This window comes from Lagopus muta, chromosome 7 (genome assembly GCF_023343835.1).
Source record: "Lagopus muta isolate bLagMut1 chromosome 7, bLagMut1 primary, whole genome shotgun sequence".
In the NCBI taxonomy this organism is placed as follows: domain Eukaryota; kingdom Metazoa; phylum Chordata; class Aves; order Galliformes; family Phasianidae; genus Lagopus; species Lagopus muta.
Window position 1 is genome coordinate 644,541 of NC_064439.1, and position 21,605 is coordinate 666,145.

Consider the following 21,605-nt stretch of genomic DNA (forward strand, 5'->3'; position numbering starts at 1 on the left):
GCAGCATCCCCATTTCTCCCCACACATTGATGGGTTCTGCTGGTTTTTGTGCAGCCTGGCCCATGCTGGGCTCTGGGTAAGCTGTACTCTGCTCAGCCCAGCGCTGCACAGCAGCAACCCCTCGCTGCTCAGACCCGGCTCAGCTCCACTGCCTGCATTGCAGCAGTCAGGAGTGCTGGTTTTACCCCCACAGAAACACGCACAGCTCCACGGAGAGGCAGTGGTGCACACACACAACCACGTGTGAGCACACACATGCGTGCACACATACAGGCGTGTGCTGACATCACGGGCTCAGCAGTGCACACATGCACACACAGTCATGTGCAAACAGGACACAGAATGTCCTGAGCTAGAAGGGAGCCACGAGAATGGCTGAGCTCACCTGACTGCACACAGCATGTGCACAGCCTCAGGGAAACACATGTATGTCAATGCACACACGTGCACACACACACACGTTGCACATTTGCATACATACAAACATTCACATGCACTTATGCACATAAGCAGTTTGAACCTGCATGTGCTGATGAAAAGGCACACAGCTATGCACACGCACGCATGCATGCAGTACACTGATGCACACAGTGATCCATGTGCAGATGCACAACACAAAGCACTCAGTGCAACACAAATGCACATGCATGTCTGTGCCAACACAAAGGCATACAGGCATGCACACACATGCACACATGTGCACATGTGCACACACAGATGTGCACTGAAATCCATCCCTATGCCAAAATGGACATATGGACATCCCCAGCCCCACAGCCACATTCATGTACATGGGTGCACATGTAGTCAGAGGCAGATGTGCATTTGCACACACACACACACACACACACACATGCACTGACATCCATCCCCGTGCCAACATGGACGGACATACAGACACACGGACATCCCTGTGCCCACATGAGGACATACAGATGCACACATGTGGAGGCACACACAGATGTACATGGACACAGATGTGCACACACACATGCACATACACAGATGTTCACATACACACGGAAGTACACACACACAGACACACGCATGCACACACACATGCACACATGTACACACATATGTCCACACACATGTACACACATGCACACACACACACATATGTACACACATGCACACGTAAATACACATGCACACACACATGTACACACGCACACATGCACACACACACACATGCACACACACACCTGCACACACACAAGCCTTGCACAGCACGCACTCAGCGCTATGTGAGCACACGGACGCTCCAGCAGCCCGGAGCTCAGCCCGGCTCCGTCCCGTCGCAGCCCTGCGATTTGACGGCAGCTGCACAACCCGGACCCCCCCTTCTCCTCCCACCTCCCCACTTCTTCCCCCCCCCACCCCAGCACAGCCCCCGGTTCCCCGCCCCGCGGCGGTTCCGCTCCGCCCCCCGTCCTGCCGCCGGCCCCGCCATGGCGCGGGCGCTGCGGGCGCTGGGCGAGCAGCTGCAGGCGGAGGCCACGTGCCCGCTGTGCCTGGAGCTCTTCAACCAGCCCGTACTCACCGCCTGCGGCCACAGCCTGTGCTCGGCCTGCGCTCGGCTCCTGCTGGGCTCCCCGCCGCGCCCCGCCGCCTGCCCGCAGTGCCGCGCCGCCGTGGAGCCCGGCTCGCTGCGGCCCAACTTCCCGCTGGGCGCCGTGGCCGAGCTGGCGGCCGCCGTGGAGGAGGCGGCGGGGGAAGAAGCGAAGCGGCCGCGCTGCCCCGAGCACGACGAGGTTTTGGAGCTCTTCTGCCACAGCTGCTTTCGGGCGCTGTGCCCGCGGTGCCCCCGGGAGGCTCCGCGCTGCCGGCATCGAGTCCGGCCGGCGGAGGAAGCCGCGACGATAATGAGGGTAGGGGGACGGGAAGGGGAGTCGGGGGGGGGTAACCCGGTATGGGGTTCCACCCCGTGGAGCCGGGGCAGCTCCAGCTGTAGGTGCGCGGGTCGGGGTCCCCCCTGGGCACGGAGCCGGGGTGCCTCTAGCGCTGGAGGCACAGGCTGGGGACCCCTGTGGGCGTGGGTGAGGGTCTGTGCTGAGCGCGGAGCTGGGCTCCCACCAGGCACAGGTTGGGGTGCCCTTAAGGCACAGATCTGGGGGTCCTTTCAGGCCAAAATGTGGATCTGGGCCCTCTCCGGGCACGGGGGCGCAGGCCGGGGGTCCCCTGTAGGGACTGGTTGGGGTGTCTTCCAGACGTGGAGCTGGGGTCCCTTCTGGGTGCAGGGACATGGCTCAGGGTCCCCTCTAGGCACAGATTTGGGGTCTCTTTCAGGCATAAATATGGGCCCCATCGAAGCACAGGCCTGGATCCCAGGCACAGGTTAGGGTCCCCTCTATGTATAGATCTGGGTCCCCTTCAGGCACAGATCTGGGTCCCGTCTGGGCACAGGTTCTTGTCCCACTGGGCACAGATAATGGGGCCCAATTCAGGTACAGATCTGGATGCCTTCTCAGCACAGGTTGGGGTCTCTTCCAGGCATGGAGCTGAGGGGCCCATCTGGCACAGGGGAACATAATGAGGTCCCCTCTAAGAACTGATCTGCGGCCCCATCCAGGCAAAGGTCTGGGATCCTATCTAGGCACAAATCTGAGTCCCCTCTGGGCACGGGTCAGGGTCCTTCTTGGGCATGGGTCAAGGTTCTCTCCATGTAGAAGCTGAGCTCTCCTCTGTGTGTGGGTTGGGGTGTCTGCCAGGTGTGGAGCTGGGATCCCCCCTGGGCACAGGAGCACAGGTTGGGGTCCCCTCGAGGCATGGATTTGGTGTCCCTTTCAGGCACAACTATGGGTCCCATCTACACACAGATCTGTGTACCCAGTGGGCACAGGTCAGGATGTGCTCTGAGTGCTGGCGGGGGTCCCCACTGGTCACAAGCATGTCCCCTCTGGGCACAAGTTGAGATCTCTTCCAGGTGTGGAGCTGGGGTCCCCTATGGGCATGAATTAGGGTCCCCTATGGGCACAGATTTTGGGTCCATTTCAGTCACAAATATGGATCCTACTTAGGCATAGCTCTGGGCTCCTGCTGGGTTTGTCCTGGGGCTCTTTTTGGACATGTGTCTGAATCTGTTCAAGGCACAGATCTGGGGTCTGTCTCCACACGGCTGGAGGTTCCCCATGGGGCAAGGATGGAGGCCCATCCCCAGCTGCATGCTGGCTCCCAGCTGGCCCTGGGCTGTACTCCATGGCCCTGCTGCTCTGCTGGGGCTAACAGTTCTCCTGCCTCTTCCCTCTGCCTCCTCACCTCCCCCAGCCCCTCTCACCCCTCTGCAGCCCCAGAGCTCCCCAGCGCCCCATATGTCAGTAAGGCACTTCTATGTCACTCCAGAGAATTTAGGAGCACATCTGAGACACAGCTCTGCTGTTGCTCCAAACCTCTTCCCACAAATCCTGCTTCCAACACCAAAAGTTGTTTTTTCCTAATTAAAAATACCCACAAACATCAGGGTTTCCACATGACGCCGTTCCAGACGCAGCTCTGGCCAAAGCAGCTGCGTGCCAGGTGCTTTGCAGCCGTGCATGGTGTGCTCGGGGTGAGCTGGAGGCTGGCACTGAGCTCAGCATTTCCCCTTGGGGTGAGCTCACAAATACACCGCACTCACCCCACGCTGCACAGCCGTGTTGTCTCCATAGGGCTGTTGGGTGTCACCGTCCTGCAAACGTAATGCTCCAAGTGCTGAAAGGATTTGCTTTTTCCTTTTTTTTTCTCCAGGAAACACTCCAGAGCAATCTGGCATTTCTAGAGAAAGAGAAGGAAGAGTTTAATCCCAAAGGAGAAACCAGAAGTAACGTGCTGATGGTGTGTGCCCGTCTCTGCCCTGCGCTCCCTGCCCGCTCACCCACCTCTTTGGGGGTGCAGCCCTTCTCCCCATTCATACTTACCTCCTTCTCCAGAACAGCACTGCTGTTTCCTCTCTCCCACCCTGTCCATCCTTCTGTATGTCAGTCCCATATCTCCATCCATACATCCATCCCATATCTCGTTCCAGGTGTCCATCCCATATTTCCTTCCTTATGTCCATGCCATATCCCCTTCCATACGTCTGTCCCATCCATCCTGCTCCTCCTTCCGCTCATCCATCCTGTATATTTTTCCATATACCCATCTCCTATGTCCTGCCATCTGTCCATCCCATATAACCTTCTGTACATCCACCCTTTTCCCTCCCAGCCTCTGTCTCCTCGCTGTGATCCCCATCCCCTCCCCGCAGCAGACGGGGTGCTCAGGGCCGGGTGTCTCACAGGGAACGGTGGCCTCAGAGCAGCAGAAGCTTCGTGCTGCCTTTGAGCAGCTGCAGCAGTTTCTGAAGGAGCAGGAGGGCACACTGCTGGCCCAGCTCGATGAGGCACACGAGAGGCTCACTGAGCAGCACCAAGAGTACGTCTGCCGTGTTTCAGAGAGGAGGACGCTGCTGGAGGAGCTGGTTGTGGAGATCCAGAAGAAACGTGACCAGCCGGCAGTTGAGTTCCTGACGGTGAGGCTGTGGTTGAGCTGAGGGATTTGGGTGACAAATCCCGGTGTCAAGCTGCTCCCCATCACTGTGCTACGTGCTGGAACTCAGCTCCGCAGTGCTGTAAGCCCTGACTGATGCTTTCTCTCTCCCAGGATATTGCTGGCATTCTGGACAGGTAAGAACTGTGCAGAGCACTGGGCAGGTGCTTGGAAACCTGCTGGATGCTGAGCAGCAGCTGCCAGGAGGAGGTGGTTTTGCCCCACTAAGTAGTTAGGACCTAAGTGTGATGTGTCGGTGCCTGGGATGCACTGTGACCCCAGCCAGGCCCTGGGGAGTTGGGTGACATCTGTCCTCTCCATTGTGCCCGTTTCCCTCCTGGCTCTGGATGTGGGCTCCCTGCAGGCTGTCTCCCCCAGGTGCGTGGAAGCGAAGCTCCCTGTCCCAGAGCCGGTCTCCCCAGAGCTGCAGAGGACAGTCAGCAACCTGTGCAAGACAAGCGAGCAGGTCCAGGCCGTGCTGGGTGACTTCAGAGGTAAAAAGTCAGCGAGCGATGCTGGATTTGCAGCCATGGTCCCAGTGGGCTCCAGGCTGAGGCAGCTCCCAGCTGGGCACTGCTGGAGCTCGGGGCTGCAGGAGCTGGGGGTGGGCTCTGCTTCTGACCCACACTTCCCAGAGCCCTCATGCATCTCCCTTTCCTTCCTGCAGTGAACCTGCTGAGCAAGTTGGACACAGAAAGAGGTAAGTTTGCTCAAGCTGGTGGGACAAATGAGAGAAAAACATTCCTGAAATATTTACTTGCCTCCTTAGGGCAGTGGTGGGTTCAAGGCACAACATCTAAATGCAATGGCCACCTAAAGCCAGGCCTCTTGCTTTTGCCTGCTGTACAAACTCAGGTCAGCCCTGTGCCAGAAACCACCCCGAGGTGCCCAACACCAAATGACAGCTGGGCTGCGCTGGCTTGAGAGATCTTTTCATTCTTGTGCCATGATCTGGAAGACTTGTGGGCCTATGCACACCCTGGGCCAACTTTTAGGCACAGATTGGAAAAGCCTTGTGAGCAATCCCAGCAGCATGGGGGGGTTTGGGGCTGTTGTGCTCTGGTTGAAGCCATTTGCAGCCCGGCTGCTCCCTGCCCTCAGCATTGCAGATGATGAGTCTCAGTTTCCCCTGCACTGGGGTTTGGGATACGAGGCTCCAGGGCTCAGTGGAGGGCCTGAGGTGGTGGCACTGAGTGGTGACACCTCTGAGGCCCAGGGTGACGTTCCATGTGGTCACGCAGCTCTGCAGGGAGGTGGCCTGGGTGCTCCCAGAGCAGGGCTAGGAGCAGCAGAGCTCCCCATCGCAGCAACCAGACCTGCCTGGCACAGCACTGCCTTGCAGCCTTACTCTGGGAAGCAGAGCAGCTCTGTCATGCTTAGACCTGGCTCTGTTCCTCTTGTGGGACTGACGGGGAGAGCAGCAGGTGCGCTGTGCCCTATGTCTGTGCGCCCTGAGGAAGCTGTGGGTGCTGCATTTGTGGTGGGTCGTGGTTCGATGCTGTACTCGTAGGACCTGTCCCAGCCCAATGGAAGAGGAAGGAAAGGTGCTGGCTGGTTTCTCAGCAGGCAGCAGGCTGATTCTTCTCTGTTGTGCATTAGTGAAGGTGTTGCTGGACCTCGAGACAGCAAGCCCGTACCTGACCATCTCAAGTGACTGCAGAACCCTGCAGATAGCAGAAGGACAGCAGGACCTCCCTGACACTCCCAAGAGGTTTACGGGCACCGCCAGTGTGCTGGGATCTGAGGGCTTCACGGCTGGGAGGCACTACTGGGAGCTGGAGGTTGGGGATGGGAACAACTGGGCTGTGGGGGTGGCCCTGGAGTCTGTGCAGAGGAAGGAGCCACTCAAGGTGGCTATGGAGAAGATATGGGCCCTGCGGATGGACTGGGACCGCAGCTACACAATGCTGACCATGCCGCCCACCCCACTGAGCCTGGAGGAAGAACCACGGCGTATCAGGGTCCACCTGGACTATGAGGCTGGGCAAGTAACCTTCTACAACGCTGACAACATGCGACAGATCCTGCAGTTCAAAGTCTCCTTCAGCGAGAAGGTCTTCCCTTACTTCTGGCTCTGGCTGCCAGGAACCTACATCAAGCTGTGCTCGTGATGGAGTCGGTCACCCCTGCTCCCCTGCCCACATCTGGGTTGATGAGCATGGGGATGGCACAGCATCCATGCAAACTCACTGCACCTCTGCCCTGGTCATTGCTGCACTTCCTCCTGCTGAGTCCTTCAGAGCATTAAAATCATAGAATTGTAGAATCCCAGCATGGTTTGAGTTGGAAGGGATCTCTAAAGGCCACCCGGTCCAAATCCCTGCAGCGCACAGGGCCGCCCGCAGCTCCACCAGTGCTCCCAGCCCATCCCGTCTGTGGCGCCTGCAGGGACGAGCACCGCGCCTCTGTGCAGCGCCTCAGCACCCCGAGCGTGTGAACTCCCTCCTCACATCCACGTGAATCTCCCCTTTTGGTTTGCAGCCATTTCCCTTTGTGCCATCCCACAGCCCTGCTGCAGAGCCTGCCCCCTTCCTTCTTACAGCCCCCCAGGGTCTGTGCCCGCTGTGGGCTGCCCAGGTCCCTCTGCTGGTGTGTGCACGGCACGGCACGGCTTGGTGTCACGCGCTGCCGAGGGGCCGTTTGTGCTGTTCGTCGCACGCGTCTCCATGGCTCTGCATCTTTCTGCTCCGCCGCCATCTTCCTGCGGGCAGTGCTTGCTGATTGCTTTCACAAAGATCTCTTTTGACCAGAGGTGACACGGGGAGAGCTCGTTGGCTCGCAAGGCCCGGTTTTTGCCTTATATTGTGCGAGTTTTTCCTCATCTTCCCATTTTTTTTTTTTATCCTTTCGTGCCGAGTGGGGATGGGGCGAGACGCGTCTCTGAGGCAGAGGACTACATTTCCCAGCATGCGCCGGCGAGGCGGGCAACGCGTTCTCCTGCGGCTGCACGCCGGGAAATGCAGTTCCGCAGCCAAGTCAGTGGGATAACCTCTCCCTATTGGACAGATCGCCTGCCAATCAATAGGGAGTCGGCTCCTCCCTCCTCTCCGATTGATCAGAGGCGGGGAGAGCTGAAGAGAAAAGCCCTCCCTCTCCCCGCGCCGCTCCGAGGAGGCTTCTGATTGGTGGAGAGGCAGTTTGGCGCCAGCGACGGGTAGCGGCCGGGGTCAAAGCGGCGCGGGCGGCGCTGACAGCAGGACGGTCGCGCTCTGCGCTGCTCGGCCCCATGAATCCCGCACCGGCCGCCTCCCGCCGCCGCCTCCCGCACGTCTCTTCGGCTTCCCCCGCCGCCGCGGTCAAGTCTCTCTTTCCCGCCGAGCTCTCGCCGGTCTCAGATCTCCGCCTCACCATGGAGCAGCTGGGACACGGGTCAGTCAGAGCCCACCGAGGCCCTCTTTTACCCCCTCGCCCCTTAACCGGCGCCTCCGGGTTCTCCGCTTCTCCCCTCGGCCCCGGAGCGAAGCCTGCAGGTCCCTCTCCGACCGCTTACAGCGGCGAGGCCGGCAGGGCTTCCCTCGCAGCCCCGGCCTGGGGCTCTTCACGCTTCGCTCCCCTCCAACGCACGGACAGAAAGGAGCCCTTCCTCCCTGCCCCTCGAGTACCGCGTTCACAACGCCGTATTCCAGCCCCCTCGACTTCCTCCCCAACGGCGCCTCGAGGCCCCGTTTCTCCCCCCTCCAACCTAAGCCCTCGAGGATTTCTTCGGTCCCTAATTCCGCGGCCCAGGGCTCTCCCCGCTCCGTACCTCCTTACGGAGCCTTCGATGAGCCTTTCCCCACCTCCTTTTTCCCCATCTAAACCGAGGCCTCCAGGATCTCAGCAGCCCCCAAACCGAAGCCTGGTGATCCCCCCCACCCCAAACGGAACACGGGGCAGTTCTTTCCTTGCCGCCCCCAAGTCGAGACTCTGCTCCTCCCGGCCCTCCTCCCAGCCCTACCGTGTCTCTCCTTCTCCCTGCTGCTCACAGCACCTCTCGCCCCCCCCCCCCTCCCTTCCCGCCCTGCTCTCCTGCCCACACTCGGTGCCGGCCCATTCCCACATCCCCACGTGCCACCATCTTCCCTCACTCTGCTCTGGCCGTCTCATCTCATCCCGCTATGTGGGCGCTTTTCCTGCTCTGCAGTTTGCTTCTCCTGTGGCTCCCTTCTCACTCTGACCTCCTGCTCAGTCCTGAGTGCCCTGCCGGTATTTCTCCTTTGCTGCTTGCTTTTAGATGGTTCTTATTTCTGTATTCAGCCCTGTGATCCTTCCCGCCTTCAGATTCCAGGGATTCCTGCTGAGGATTCCCACCAGGCCCTTCCATGCTGGGTATTCTGCCCTGTGGCTTTGCACCCCCACCTTGTGCCCTGCTTCATCTTTTGAGTTAATCAGTACGATAAGAGCAGCCCCACTCAGTAGCTTTTCCCCCATTTAAAGGTGATGCAGAGCAATGCTCTGCGTGATGCCTGTATTTTCTGCACCAGGGCTGCCCATGTGTGTGAGGAGTGCGTGCCCACAGTGCTCCTGCACCCATTGATGTTGGTGGGCAGGGAAGGGCTTGGGCTCAAGTTTGAACTTCAACAACTTCTCTCCTTCAAAAAACAAACAAAAAAAAAAAAGACCCAAAACCAAAACAGGCCAAACCCCCCAGTTCTCAAACTCAAAGCTCATTTTTTGTATGCGGAACAATCATGAAATCAGTGCTGGAGAGGAGGTTACAGTCCTGGGAGAGATAATGGGCTGCTGATAGGGGTGTTCCCAGAGCACAGTTTGGGAGGTGCTGCTGTGCCCCCAGGCACCAATATCACACTCCACAAAGTGGTTTTAGTCCTGAACTTCTATTGCAAGCTGTTATTTTGTTCTATTAAATCCTTTGTTTGTGAAGATGCAAGAGCATGAGAGGCTCTGAAATGAGAGGAGAAAAAAAAACCCCCAAACCTCCTGGTTTGTGTGTTATGCAGAAGGCTTGGTGGTGTGGTGCAAGGTGACTGAAAGGGCCCTCAGTCCTGTGCTGTATGTCTGCTTTCTTGTGCTCCTGTTTTGTATTTCTCACTTAAAAAGCATTTAAAATTCCTTCTTTTACAGTCAGCATGAAAATACTGCACAAGACCTGGGAAACAAGAGTGCCAATGGTTTGCAAAGAACAGTGTCCTCAGAATCAACAGACTCAGGTATGGTGTTCTCAGTGAATCATGAGGAAGGAATGGGAAGCACTGCATTCTCACTCTTCTTACAGTCTTGAATACAGAAATAGTGCTGCCTTTGGTCCCTGCAGCCATTTCTCACCCTCGCACTTGTGGAGGAAGGCAGGCTTGTTTCTGTTGCTCAGCAGACCTCCTGCAGCCCATATTTTGGGATGTTTTCTCTTCTAATTGTCCTAGAATGTATTTGCAGTGAGGTTTGCATGCAGGAAAAACTGGTTCTGGCTCCAAAGGGGGCCTGGCAGAGAGAGCATTTCTTTCTGCTTCTTATCACAGAATGCCTTGGGTTGGAAGGGACCTCAAGGATCACGAAGCTCCAACCCCCCACCAATGCAGGGCCACCAACCTCCCCATTTCACAGCAGCCCAGGCTGCCCAGGGCCCCATCCAACCTGGCCTCCAACACCTCCACGGATGGACGGGGCATCACAGCCTCTCTGGGCAGCTGTTCCAGCCCCTCACCGCTCTCACAGCACACAACTTCCCCTGACATCCAACCTCCAGCTGCCCTCCCTCAGCTCCAAACCATTTCCCTCATCCTGCTGCCATCTCCCCTTTCCAAGAGCTGACTCCCCTCCTGGCTGCAGGCTCCCTTTAGGCACTGCAGGCTGCACTCAGGTCACCCCGCAGCTTCTCTTCTCCATGCTGAACAAGCCCAGCTCCCTCAGCCTGTCTTTGTAGGGAGGTGCTGCAGCCCTCTGAGCATCTCTGTGCCTCCTCTGGACCCTCTCCAACAGCTCCCTGTCTTTCTTGTACTGGGGGCTCCAGACCTGGACACAGCACTGCAGATGGGGACACATGAGGGCAGAGCAGAGAGGGACAATCACCTCCCTGTCCCTGCTGCCACCCCTCTGTTGATGGGATGATGATGGATCCTCTTAGGATGACTGTTAGATGTGGCTGCTGACCTGTTTTGCTCTGTGCTCCAGCGCTGTCTGGAGAGACAAACTCCACTGTGTCAGTGCTGTGTGCTGATGCCTCGCTGCTCTGTGCTATAACAGCAGTAGGCCTGCACCTTGTTGGGAGTGGGTCAGCCCTTGCAGAGGAGCTGGCTGAGGCTGAGTGCTGCTCAAGGTGGCTGAGGCAGGCTGCCCCAGTGAGCTGGTGCTGCCCTGTGAGTGCTCATGGCTGTGCTCTGGAAGCTGAGGTTGCATTCTGCTGCTTGCTGTTGGGACGCAGCACGTATCTGCCTTCAGCTCACTGTGGGACCAGGTTGAGTCCCCCTTTGGAGGGTGATAACTGTGAGGTGTTGGGCTGTGGTTTCTCTCTTTGAAGGCAAGCTCTGCTACCCTGCTGTGCATGCTCTCGTGGAGGCTGCCAAGCAGGGCTTCTCTTGTGGCTTGGGTTTTGTCTGTGGCTTTCTGCCTGTGTGTGCTGATGTGAGTCTCACAGGCTGGGGAGCTGTTGTAGTACAGATGCTTGTTGAGAAGTTCTCTTTATTTTTCTTCTTCAGATGAGGTGGCTTTTATCAGTGGAAATGAAATAAGGTATTACCCTGTGACTTGTGGAATGGGGAGAGCTTTTGATGTGTCACTGTCTGTCTCAGTGATGGAAATCAGTGCTTCCACCTGAGTTTCTGCACCAAAGTCTCTGTGCAGTACTTCAGCCTTCAAAGGAAGCACTAAAAAGCAAGTGCAGTTGGCAGGCTGCAGGCAGATAAGGAACTGAACTGGCTGCATCTCTGCTGCTTGGCTCTCTTCTCCTCTTCCCATCTCCTTAGCAAATCACAAGTGTTACAGAATACTTAGGATTAAGGTGCTGTGCTGGGTGCCTGTCGTGTTACTCAGGTCAGTTCTGTGTGGCTGTGGGCTCAGATCACAGAGGCTGTATCTGGCAGTGATTAGAAGCTGCTGTGTGGTGGTGATGTTGTGCTTGTGCTGTGCATGGAGTGCTTGCCTTTATTTCAGTGTGCTGCTGGGTGCAGAGGACAGCTTTCTGTGCCAGTTTCAGTCTGAGCTCAGCACCTTTGGAGGAGCCTTACGGCCATGCCCAACACTTTGTGTTCCTGTGGGCCGAGCTGGGGCTCACCATGAATTGCTGTCTGTTCTGCAGGTTGTGCCTTGGACTCTCCTGGCACTCCGACCCCCAGCGACATCAGAGAGGAAACGTACGTAAGCAGCTGCTCAGCTTGAGCTCAGCAGCTTCACGTTGTGCTGTTAACAAATGTGGGCTGATGAGAGGCTTGACGTGGTTTCTCCTTTGCTCTTATTTTACCTTCTGGAAGGCTGTGCTCCCAGCTCTGCAAGTGCAGGCTGCCTTGCTGTGCTGTCTGCCCCAGAGCTCGCAGCTCAGTGAGCTGAGGCAGCCTGCAGTGGAAGCTGCAGTTTGCTCTGGGTCCTTAACTGGGAGCTTCTGCCTGGCTATGTCCTGATTCCGTGCAGTTGCTTTTAGCATGCAATTTTTCTCTTGATCAGCTTTAAATGAACACGTTTCCTAATCTTCCATCCTGGGGGTGGGGGGCAGATGCCTTTGGTCCTCAATTTCCCCAGCTTTTCTCTTGGCACCGGCTTCGTGTCTAATCAATGCTGGAAGTCCTTTGAGGAAAGGAAGGAGAGTGGGATTCCAGCAAGAGCTTTGAGAACCAGGGTGGGATAAGCTGGCCATAAATACCTTTTGAGATGGACAGCGTTATCAGGAAGCATCTGGCTTCTGTTTGCTCTGGCTTAAAACAAGGTTGATTTTTGAGCGTGCTGTCCTTTGTTGTTAACTGTGGGGCATTTCTCTTTCAGATTTGAGAAGGCAATTCTTGCATCTAGCAGGCTGAAGTAAGTATTCTCCTGTCTGACTTCTAGTCACTGCTGTGGGTTTGCCTCCAGCCTTATAGCCCTGCAAAAAGGGAGCGTTGCTCTCATTACTGTCTTACAAAAGGAAATGTTGGAAATAAATGTGTTCTTTCTCATTGCAGCCTTCGACTGCCTCTCAGAAGAATACATTCACTGCCGGTGAGTGAGGTAGTGCTGACCCTGCAGGATTGTTAAAGGGCTTGTTTGTAGTTGGGAACCTCCCACATCTTGCTCATTTACGCTCTTCTAGAGCACCTGTTATGGTATTGATTGAAAACTGAAAGCTGGGGCTTAATGAACTTGAAATGTAGTTTGTGTGTTGGCTGCAGGATTTCTTCTGTGTAGCTTTGTCTGTTTGTAATGCAGCTGAAACCCCTGCACACAGCCTGCACTCACTTGCAGAGGAAGAGCTCGCAGTGTCACTAATGCCCCTCCTGTGCTTAAGATGTACTTGTGCAGAGGCTGCACTGTGTGATGCTTAACTAGCACTTGTCTGCACTGTACAGCAAAGACTCCTGGGCTCCAGTCCTGCTCTGAAGAGAAGCCATTCGGATTCCACGGATTGTAATGCTTTTCAGCTCCTAGAACAGAATGAGAATAAGGAGAATGTGAGTACTGCATGTCTCTGGAGGTGGTGTGCTGTGAGAGGTGGCGCTGAGGAATCGGCACTCCTCGTGGGCAGACGTGGTGGGAGAGGTTTGGGAGCTGCTGCCAGGCTGCAGGGCGTCACAGAGCTTTGTGCAGCTCAGCTTAGAGAAAGCTGCAGCAAAGTGGATGGTGCTGATTGCGGTGACTGCAAGCTGATAATAGGTTAATAGCAAGGAGGGAGGCTTTAATTGTACAGCTTCTTCCTCCTTGCTGGAGCACCTGGCTCCTCTTGGTCTGCGGCAAGGCAAAAAGCTTCCATAACGCTGTCTGGGTGATGGTGCCTCCAGGAGGCTGCCCAGATCTCCATACTTTCTTTCAGCCCCGATGTGGGGTGCCCTGGTTCCTCAGCAGCAGGGCTGGGCTGTGATCTTTGTGCTTTGGGAGGCCTTGCTGCTGGCAGTGCTGTGTGCAGGGTGCTGACAGGCCCAGTGCCATCACCCAGCAGCAGGCGATGTTCTGCTCAGCAGGCTGCAGCTGTAGCTGCCTTACTGTGGCTTCTTTAGCAGAGAACAGAAGAAAACCAAAATGCCTTGAGCCTGCAGGTAATGGGGTGAGAACTTGGTTGTGTTAGGTGAATCCCTGAATGTTTTCAAAGCAAAGATGTTACAATGCACTCAGACTGTTGCTGTTTGGCAGCGGGGAACTTGAATTCAAAACGTCAGGTAGCTTAAATGGGGAGAAAGGAGGTACAAAGGTCCTGGCAGTGTGCACAGCTCATTATTTTGGTAAACTGATCGCTTTTCTCTCTTCAATTCAGGAGTCATTTGAGTTTAAGAAGCCAGCCAAGCCAGCTTCTCGGAGTTCTGTGCACATCCACGATGGGAAGAGTGTTCTTGGCCAAAGGCAGAACTCAGCCCTGGCTGAGGAGGTAAGACCTCAGTGATCTTGGTAGTCATTCTATCCTCTGCTACCTGCTGGCAGGAGGAAAAACCGTGTCGTGGCTGTGTTCTGGGACAGTGCTGTTAATATCATCACTATTTGTGTGCCCAAAAGGAAAGCTTATGTCTGTCAGATGTGAAAATCTGTTTTGTTTGGCTGAGACACTGGGCAGTGCTGAGCTGTGGCTGTGGCACAGAGCATCCAGTGAGTGGATAGCAGTGCAGAGTAGATGCTGTTGGATCGTTGCACAGAAACAGAGCCTGGGGCCGAGTCCTGTCTGTGCTTGTTGAATCTGGTAGTGCTTCATCTCGGTGCTCCTGACAGAGTTGGTATTGATTCCTGTTCCTCTGCCATCATCTGTTCCTCTCCTTCATCCCTTCACTATCCAGTGTTTCCAGATAGGGGCCCTATTGATTGACCAGGCTGATGGACCAAATAAAGTATGGGGGCTTGGTTTGGGGTTTGCTCAGGTCAGTGCATTCGAGGTGCTGGATTAGCCACCATCTTAATCACCACAGTGAGATGGCACTGTTTCCATCTGCAGCATCCTGCTGTAAAGAAGAGGAATGTTGTTGAAACTAAACGTTTTGTTCTCAGTTTCCCAGTCAAGAAATGCCCACGGGTGAACTGGAAAACTACAGGCCAGCTTTCCTGCAGCAGCCTTCTCTGACTTGCTCTGAAAGCGAAGATGACGACGGATTCCTGGAGCTCTTAGACGAGCAAGATCTGAAAGTAGGTACCAAAGAAATGTGATGCTCTTCTAAAATCAGCTCTGTGTAACATGGAGCCCACAGCACACACACGTTCTGGTGGTAATTCACACTGCAGGTAGGCAGGCACGAGGGGCTCCTCAGAGACTCAGGGGTGTTTCTCAACTCTTCCATTGTAGTGTCTGTTCTGTGCTGATCCCTCGTGCAGATGATGGGGTTTGCTTGGTGTGTGAACAGCAGGCAGAGAGGTATTGCTGCAGTTCCTACTGAGTTGTGAAGCCATGGATGGTGACTGGAAGAGTTGGTGTTTCCTTTAGAAACTCACTGAGGGAGCTGAAAGTGATATTTGCTTTCAGAAGTCCAGTTCCTACTGAACTTGACGTGCTTAAGGCTCTGGAAGGGCGTTGTTTTATCAGTGAACGAATTGATTTAACTTATCCTTTCCAATGTGGCTCAGCTCAATGCCCAGTGAAATAACAGCCCTGGTAGCAGAGTTCTTAAAACTGCTCAGGCAGCTGAATTCAGCTGTAAAGTTTGCCCAAGCTTACAGGAGCTTCAGGTATTCACAGCATCTGTCAGCAGAGAGGCAGATGAGAGCAAACTGTCTTTGTTTCTCAGAACGATGAGGAGATGCCATCTGACGTGGCGAGCCTCTGGACTGCGCCGCTGGTCAGCAGGAGGCCGGACAGCCGGGTGAGTGCTGTGCTCACAGAGCTCGTGGTGCTCTGATCCTGTACCTCAGCCACAAAACAGGGCAGTGTGAGACCCCTGCAGGACTGTGTTCCTGTTAAGCTTGCTGCCTGGGAGGCTGTGCCAGTGTAGGGCAGTGCTCTGAGTGGTGAGCATCCACAGGAACTTGCTTTTTACACAGACACTTAGAAATGGGAGGAGAGCTTGACTTCCCTTATCAGATACTGGCGTATCTTGAATACAGCTCACACTGCCTTACCTGGAATGCCTGTAGCCCAGACTTTAGGTAATAGACTGTGAGGGTGATGCAGGCTCCAACAGCAGGCTCATAATCTGCTGCTGGATGGTCTGCTGGTTGATACAAAGCATTCTGCCAGCACATAGCATTGTGCTCTGAGCTCGTCTGTCCTCACAGCCAGAAACAATTGTTAGTGGGAATGTAAGCCCCCAGTGTAGGTGATCTGAGCACATCCTGCTGTTGCTGTGCTGTGACAGCACCTTAGATGAGCCAAACTTTACTGCAGTCATATCACATCGTCATATCGTATCATATAGAATGGCTTGGGTTGGAAAGGAGCTCAAGGATCACGAAGCTCCAACCCCCCACCAATGCAGGGCCACCAACCTCCCCATTTCACAGCAGCCCAGGCTGCCCAGGGCCCCATCCAACCTGGCCTCCAACACCTCCACGGATGGACGGGGCATCACAGCCTCTCTGGGCAGCTGTTCCAGCCCCTCACCGCTCTCACAGCACACAACTTCCCCTCACATCCAACCTCCAGCTGCCCTACCTCAACTTCAAACCTCATCCTGCTAATACCATATCATCATATCATGGAATGACTTGAGGTGGGAGGGACCCTAACGATCATCAAGCTTCCACCCCTCTGCTGTAGGCAGGGCCGCCAGCATTTGATGCTAGGCTGGGTAGTCTGGGAGTCTGAGGCCTGCTTAGTTTCTTGTCTTGGTTTTTGCTGGACATCTTCTGTCTCTCCCCCAGGCCAGGCGATGCCGCCTCTTTGGCTCTTCGTCTCTGCCCAGTGGTGTGGGCAGAACCACCCAGAAAAGAATGGAGAGGTCCCAGGAGGAGAGTTCTCCAGGGAAAAGCAAGAAGAGGAAAAGCCTGCCTGGAGCACAGTCTGAAGACTCAGCGGTTGGTGGCTGGGTGTTGTGGTGCAGGGGTCTTGTTTGTGAAGGTCACTGGGGCTGAGCTGCTGAGCTTACTGGGGGAGCTGCTGCTCTGACAGTGGTGTGGGGCTGACGGAGGTGGTGCAGGGGCTGTGTGCTCTGAACCCTTACTGATCCTAAGGGAAGCTGTGCATCAGGCTGTCAGTAAATGCTGCCTCTTCTCTTACCCTATGGGGAAGGAGTCTCATGCCATCAGTGTTTGGCATTCATCTCTAACCTCTCTTCTTCTAGAACACAAAAATAGTAAAGACGCAATCCTCTGCAGCAGAAATTGAGAGCATTTTGGCCAGTGACCAGAGGGACCTTATTGGTGACTTCTCAAAGGTAATCACGTGCTTTGGTTTAATGGTCTCTTTTAGAGAGGTGAAGTAAAGCTCTTCCCTTCTTCGCAGTGCGTCCCCAGTCCCTGGGGGCTGCCAATGGGAATGGTGCTCTCTTAGGTCAGTCCTGAAGTGATTTCTGCAAGACCTTCAGTGCAGGAGCCAAAGAAAAGCTGTGCCCTGAACCCTGGGCTTGTGGACTTTTGAATGTTGTGCTTAGCTCGAGAAATCCTTGTCAGTGCAGCGTGTTCTGAAGCCGACTGCTGGGTGCTGAGTGTGTGGCTCACGGCTGGAATGTTCTCTGCTGAATGCTGTCTGTTTTCTAGGGTTATTTGTTCCACACTGTCGATGGGAAGCATCAAGATTTAAAGTACATTGACTCAGAAATGGTACGTGCTCTGGGGACAGCGAGGCATTCTTTACTTCAGTAATTAAAAAAGCCCTCAAAACAATTTAAGTGCTTTTTTTTTCTTTTTTCTTTTCAGATTGTGTCTGTTCTGACTGGGAAGTTTGCAAGCTTCATTAAGCAGTGTGTGATCATTGACTGCCGCTATCCGTACGAGTACGAAGGAGGACACATCAAGGTGTGCTGTGGTAGTGGGAGAGCAAGGCAGAGCGCATGGAACGGCAGCCCTGGGCTCTCAGTGTGCCTTTGTGCTGTTTGGTCTGCACACACACCTGCTTTGTGCTCTGTAAGGGGTTGGGGAACTGCTTCCCTTCTGCAGAGGAGGAGACAAGTGAGCGGGCAGCTCCAGGGCAGGGTGCATCACTGTGCCCAGCATCCTCACCTCTGAGGTGCTGGTAGGAGTACGATGCTTCACTGAACCCACGGTCTTTTGCTATAGAATGAGTGGCTGTGGGGGTGTTGTTAAAGCTTGTTGCTCTTTAAGCTTGCTGCCCCTCTGCAGTATGAGTGAGATCCAGCAGGCCGCCTCCAGCTGCTGGTGGGGCCCTCTGGGATGGGAGGCGCTGAGGCACTGCGCTGTGTGCGGCGTCTGCTTTGCTTTGAGGCTTTGTCCCCAGTATCAAGAGAGGGTTGGCACGAGTGGGATGGCGCCCATTGCTTACCTGCTGCCTTCTCAGGGTGCTGTAAACCTCCACATGGAGGAGGATGTGGAAGATTTCCTGCTTAAGAACCCAATCCCTCCCTCCAAGAACAAACGGGTGATCGTCGTCTTCCACTGCGAGTTCTCCTCGGAGCGGGGGCCCCGCATGTGAGTTACCCACAAACCCCACATGAGCTGTGGAGGGCAGGGGAGGCACTGCTCCCCCCTGCAGCTTAATGCCATCTTTAACACGGGGTCTCCTCTGCAGGTGCCGCTTTGTGAGGGAGCGGGACAGGCTGGGCAATGAGTACCCCAACCTGCATTACCCAGAGCTGTATGTCCTCAAGGGGGGGTACAGGGACTTCTTCCTGCGGTGCCGGGTAAGTGATGCCCCCTGAAGCTCCACATTTCTGCTCTCAAAATACCTGAACCTCAAATCAGACTTTCTATGGAGCAGAGAGTGTCTTTCCTGGGGTATTTTTCTTTCTGCTGTTTCACAGCACAGCCCTGCACTGAGAGCAGTCAGAACTTGGCAGCGACAGTGCCTTCATTTCTCTAAGCCAATTCCATACCTCAGAACTGCCTCGCTGCCATGGCCAGGAGGCTTTTCCTTTGTTCCTAGAGTAATATATGAAACTGTTTTGTCTTTCTGTAGCAACTAGGAGTTCAAAATATTACACAGAGAAAGTGTTTAAGACTCTTCCCCCAGACTTTGCAGGCTAGGTGGAGAGACCTGGCAGTAATTGCTGCTTGACACATGGAAACCTCAAGCCTTGTGCTGTACTAAAAAGCAAAATCAGAAAACTTGAGCTCTGAGTTTCCAACCTGTCCTTCCATGGAGGAGACCAATAAGTGCCAGTGTCTCTTCCCATCATGGTGCTCCTCATTCTGCTTCTGCAGCACTTCAGTCACTGTATGCCATTTCTCCCTGTCTGATGCTGTGAACCGTGGCCTGCCTCTCACTTCAGTCCCTCCCAGGGCCTCACACTTTGGAACATCTCTCAGATTCTCTGCTTGGAGAACTGCTGCCATTCCAGGCAGATGTGAGATGCTCATCCTCCCTGTGCCCATGTTTGTGGGGCAGTGCTGTGTGCTGCTCCCCATGTGTGATATCCCAGCACTTGGGTTGCTGCTGTTCACAGTGGTGGATGCTGCTGTGTTTTGGCCCTGTGTGGCTGTGGGTGCCTCAGGATTGTTCTGGCTCTGGGCTGGAGGGCCTCGAGGTGGCAGCATGGAACAGCTGATGGCGGTGTTCCATGTGCTGCTCTGTGAGATGGGAGCTGGCTGAGCCAGAGAAGCAAGTGTTCCAGATCTGCATGACTTCAGGGTGAATGCTGAATATACTTTGCTTGCTTGTGCTGTATATTGAAGTCTGCCAAAAGGCTTGAGGTGAGAGCTCTGTCTGCAGGGCCAAAAGTGCTTTGTTTGGTAACCCTTGCTTCAGAAGTAGCTGTAATCTGAAGATCACCGGGCCTTGCTCATCAGTATCTGATGTGGGGCTCCTGTGTGGTTTGTTCTGGTGGCAGTGGTGTCAGCAGCTCTGCTGGCTGTGCTCAGAGCCTGTGACACAGTCAAATGAGACCAGAAACAAACGCATTTCTTCCCCCAGAGCTTCTGTGAGCCCCAGAGCTACCGCCCCATGCACCACGAGGACTTTAAAGAAGACTTGAAAAGATTTCGCACCAAGAGCCGAACCTGGGCCGGCGAGAGGAGCAAACGGGAGCTGTACAGTCGCCTGAAGAAACTCTGAGGGCCAAAAAAGTGAACAAAGACTGCACCCCGTGGCGGGGGGGGAAGGCTGCAGCCTGCTCCTTGCTGGTGGTTATCTGGTGTTTGCTCTCATCTCTTGTCCTGCTGGGAATGCTGCGGTCACCGCTGGAACTGAGCGACCTGGGAGCTGGCTGGAGCTGGCTTTGGGGCTGCGTGCTGCTCCGTGGGAACGACTTTGCACATCACCACATCCCCCAGCTGGTGGAGGAGGCTGCGGTGCCGTGCGTGGGGCACGGCTGGGGCGAGCAGTGAGGGTCTTTTAGTGCTGGTAGCTTTTTAAATGCCTTGTTTTAATTTAAATACAGTCCGACCAAGCTTAATGGTGCTGCAGTTGAATCATCTGGGTTGTGCTGGAGGCTTGGTTCTGCTGTGGGGGGCAGGGGTGGGGTTCATTCTTGGCTTTGATTGGGTTTTGGTGAGGTGAGCAAATGGTTCTTTACAGCTGGGGCTCCCACGTGGTGCTGTAGGAGCCCTCCAGACAAAACCCTGTGGGAAATGGTGTGTTTTGTGTCTCTATCGTGTTCTCATTTACTGAATTGCTTTATTTCCTAACGACTTGAATGTAGCTGCTGTTCTGAGGAGGGTGGTGCTTCAGAGTGGGCAGTTTCTGGGACCTGATGTGGGTTCTGATGATGTGTGATGATGATGGGATGGCGTGGGGTGGCTCAGGAGGGCTGGGAGCCCATGCTGTGTTCCTGTGGCCGCTGGGCATTTTGTTGTGAGACTTCTGAAGGGAGCACATGGATCCATCAGCGTGCCTCTGGCTGCTCTGCAGCTGCTCCTGCTGCCCTGTATTTGCCTTCAGCCACCTCTCAAGCAGCAAAGCCTCTCCTGCTGGGAAATGGGAATCCTTCTGGAGGGAAGAGGAGTTCTGCAGCCAGCACTGCCTGTAGCAGGGCGCTCCATCACCCCCCTGGAACAGGACTCACGGTTCCACAGAGCAGCAGGGCTGGTGCTAAAGCTGTGCTGCTGCTGCTTGTGTCACAACCTCAGTGACAGCAGGGCAGGGCTGCTGCTTTGCTATGGCTCTGCTTTGCTGCACGGAGCTCTTCCTCCATGCCCACCTGGTGCTGCAGGAGCGTGGCCTGGCAGCTGTGCTGCTCCCATTGCAGACACCTCACAGCTCAGCCTGCTCTGTGGGAGCCCCTTTCCTGTGCCCTTCTGCAAAAACAAAACAAAAAAAAATGGTGCCTTAGGTGGAATTCTGACTTTATCTTGTGTTTTGTTTTTCTTTTTTAATGTTTTTTTAAGCTGCTGTTCACACCTTGCAGAACAGGGAGGACGGATTTGAACTCAAACTTCTCATTTTAAAACAAGAACAACACCAGCTCGGGTTTGAGAAGGCAGCAGCATCAGCTGGGTTGTAGGGCAGCAGCCAGTTCTGTGGGGCTGCTGTGTGCTGAGGAACACGGGTCCAACGTTACAGCTGTCATAGCTGCAACCCAACCATCCCTCTGTGTGAGCCTTGATTGTGCAAAAAGAACAAGCAGCAGCTGGCAGCTGTGTTTGAGGGGCGCTGCTCTTCTCTGGCATCACTTCTTGCCTGTTCTATGGGCTAAAGGCGTTCTGCTTTTATCGTGCCTGCAGTCACGCTTGGTGTGAGCCTCTCTACCTCAGCTCCTGCCCAGCTCCCTGCCATGCAGGAGCTCGCTGTGGGGCGGTGTTGCTCCTCTTATCCTGCCCAGATAGAAGCGTGCTCCTGCCTTTGTCCCGCTGTGCTGTGTGTACTGGGAGTCCTGGGCTGTGGAGGAGAAAGCTGTGTGTCCGGCTGGGCTCTGCGATGTCAGCCTGCAGCTGTAATAGACGTCTGCTGGTGCAGAGAATAAAGGCCTTAAACTCTGACCTCTGTCTGCCTCTTTCCATGGCAGAAGGGCTGCAGCTGCCGT

At 55.0% G+C, this 21,605-nt stretch overlaps 2 protein-coding genes across 2 annotated transcripts; both read left to right on the plus strand.

Moving 5' to 3' along the window:
• The first annotated feature begins 1,434 nt into the window (after positions 1-1,434).
• On the plus strand, positions 1,435-6,761 carry LOC125696400 (E3 ubiquitin-protein ligase TRIM7-like). Its single transcript, XM_048951941.1, has 7 exons — positions 1,435-1,871; positions 3,727-3,813; positions 4,259-4,489; positions 4,621-4,643; positions 4,885-5,000; positions 5,174-5,206; positions 6,106-6,761. Exons 1-7 carry the CDS (start codon positions 1,452-1,454, stop codon positions 6,615-6,617), a joined length of 1,422 nt encoding a protein of 473 aa, XP_048807898.1. The 5' UTR covers positions 1,435-1,451; the 3' UTR covers positions 6,618-6,761.
• Positions 6,762-7,668: 907 nt separating this feature from the next.
• CDC25A (cell division cycle 25A) lies at positions 7,669-20,506 on the plus strand. Its single transcript, XM_048951938.1, has 16 exons — positions 7,669-7,875; positions 9,571-9,656; positions 11,738-11,792; positions 12,415-12,450; positions 12,591-12,627; positions 12,975-13,076; positions 13,874-13,984; positions 14,593-14,727; positions 15,324-15,398; positions 16,396-16,548; positions 16,815-16,907; positions 17,230-17,292; positions 17,389-17,487; positions 17,987-18,117; positions 18,218-18,329; positions 19,559-20,506. The coding sequence occupies exons 1-16, from the start codon at positions 7,733-7,735 to the stop codon at positions 19,697-19,699; spliced, it is 1,572 nt and encodes a 523-aa protein (XP_048807895.1). The 5' UTR covers positions 7,669-7,732; the 3' UTR covers positions 19,700-20,506.
• The last annotated feature ends 1,099 nt before the right edge of the window (positions 20,507-21,605 follow it).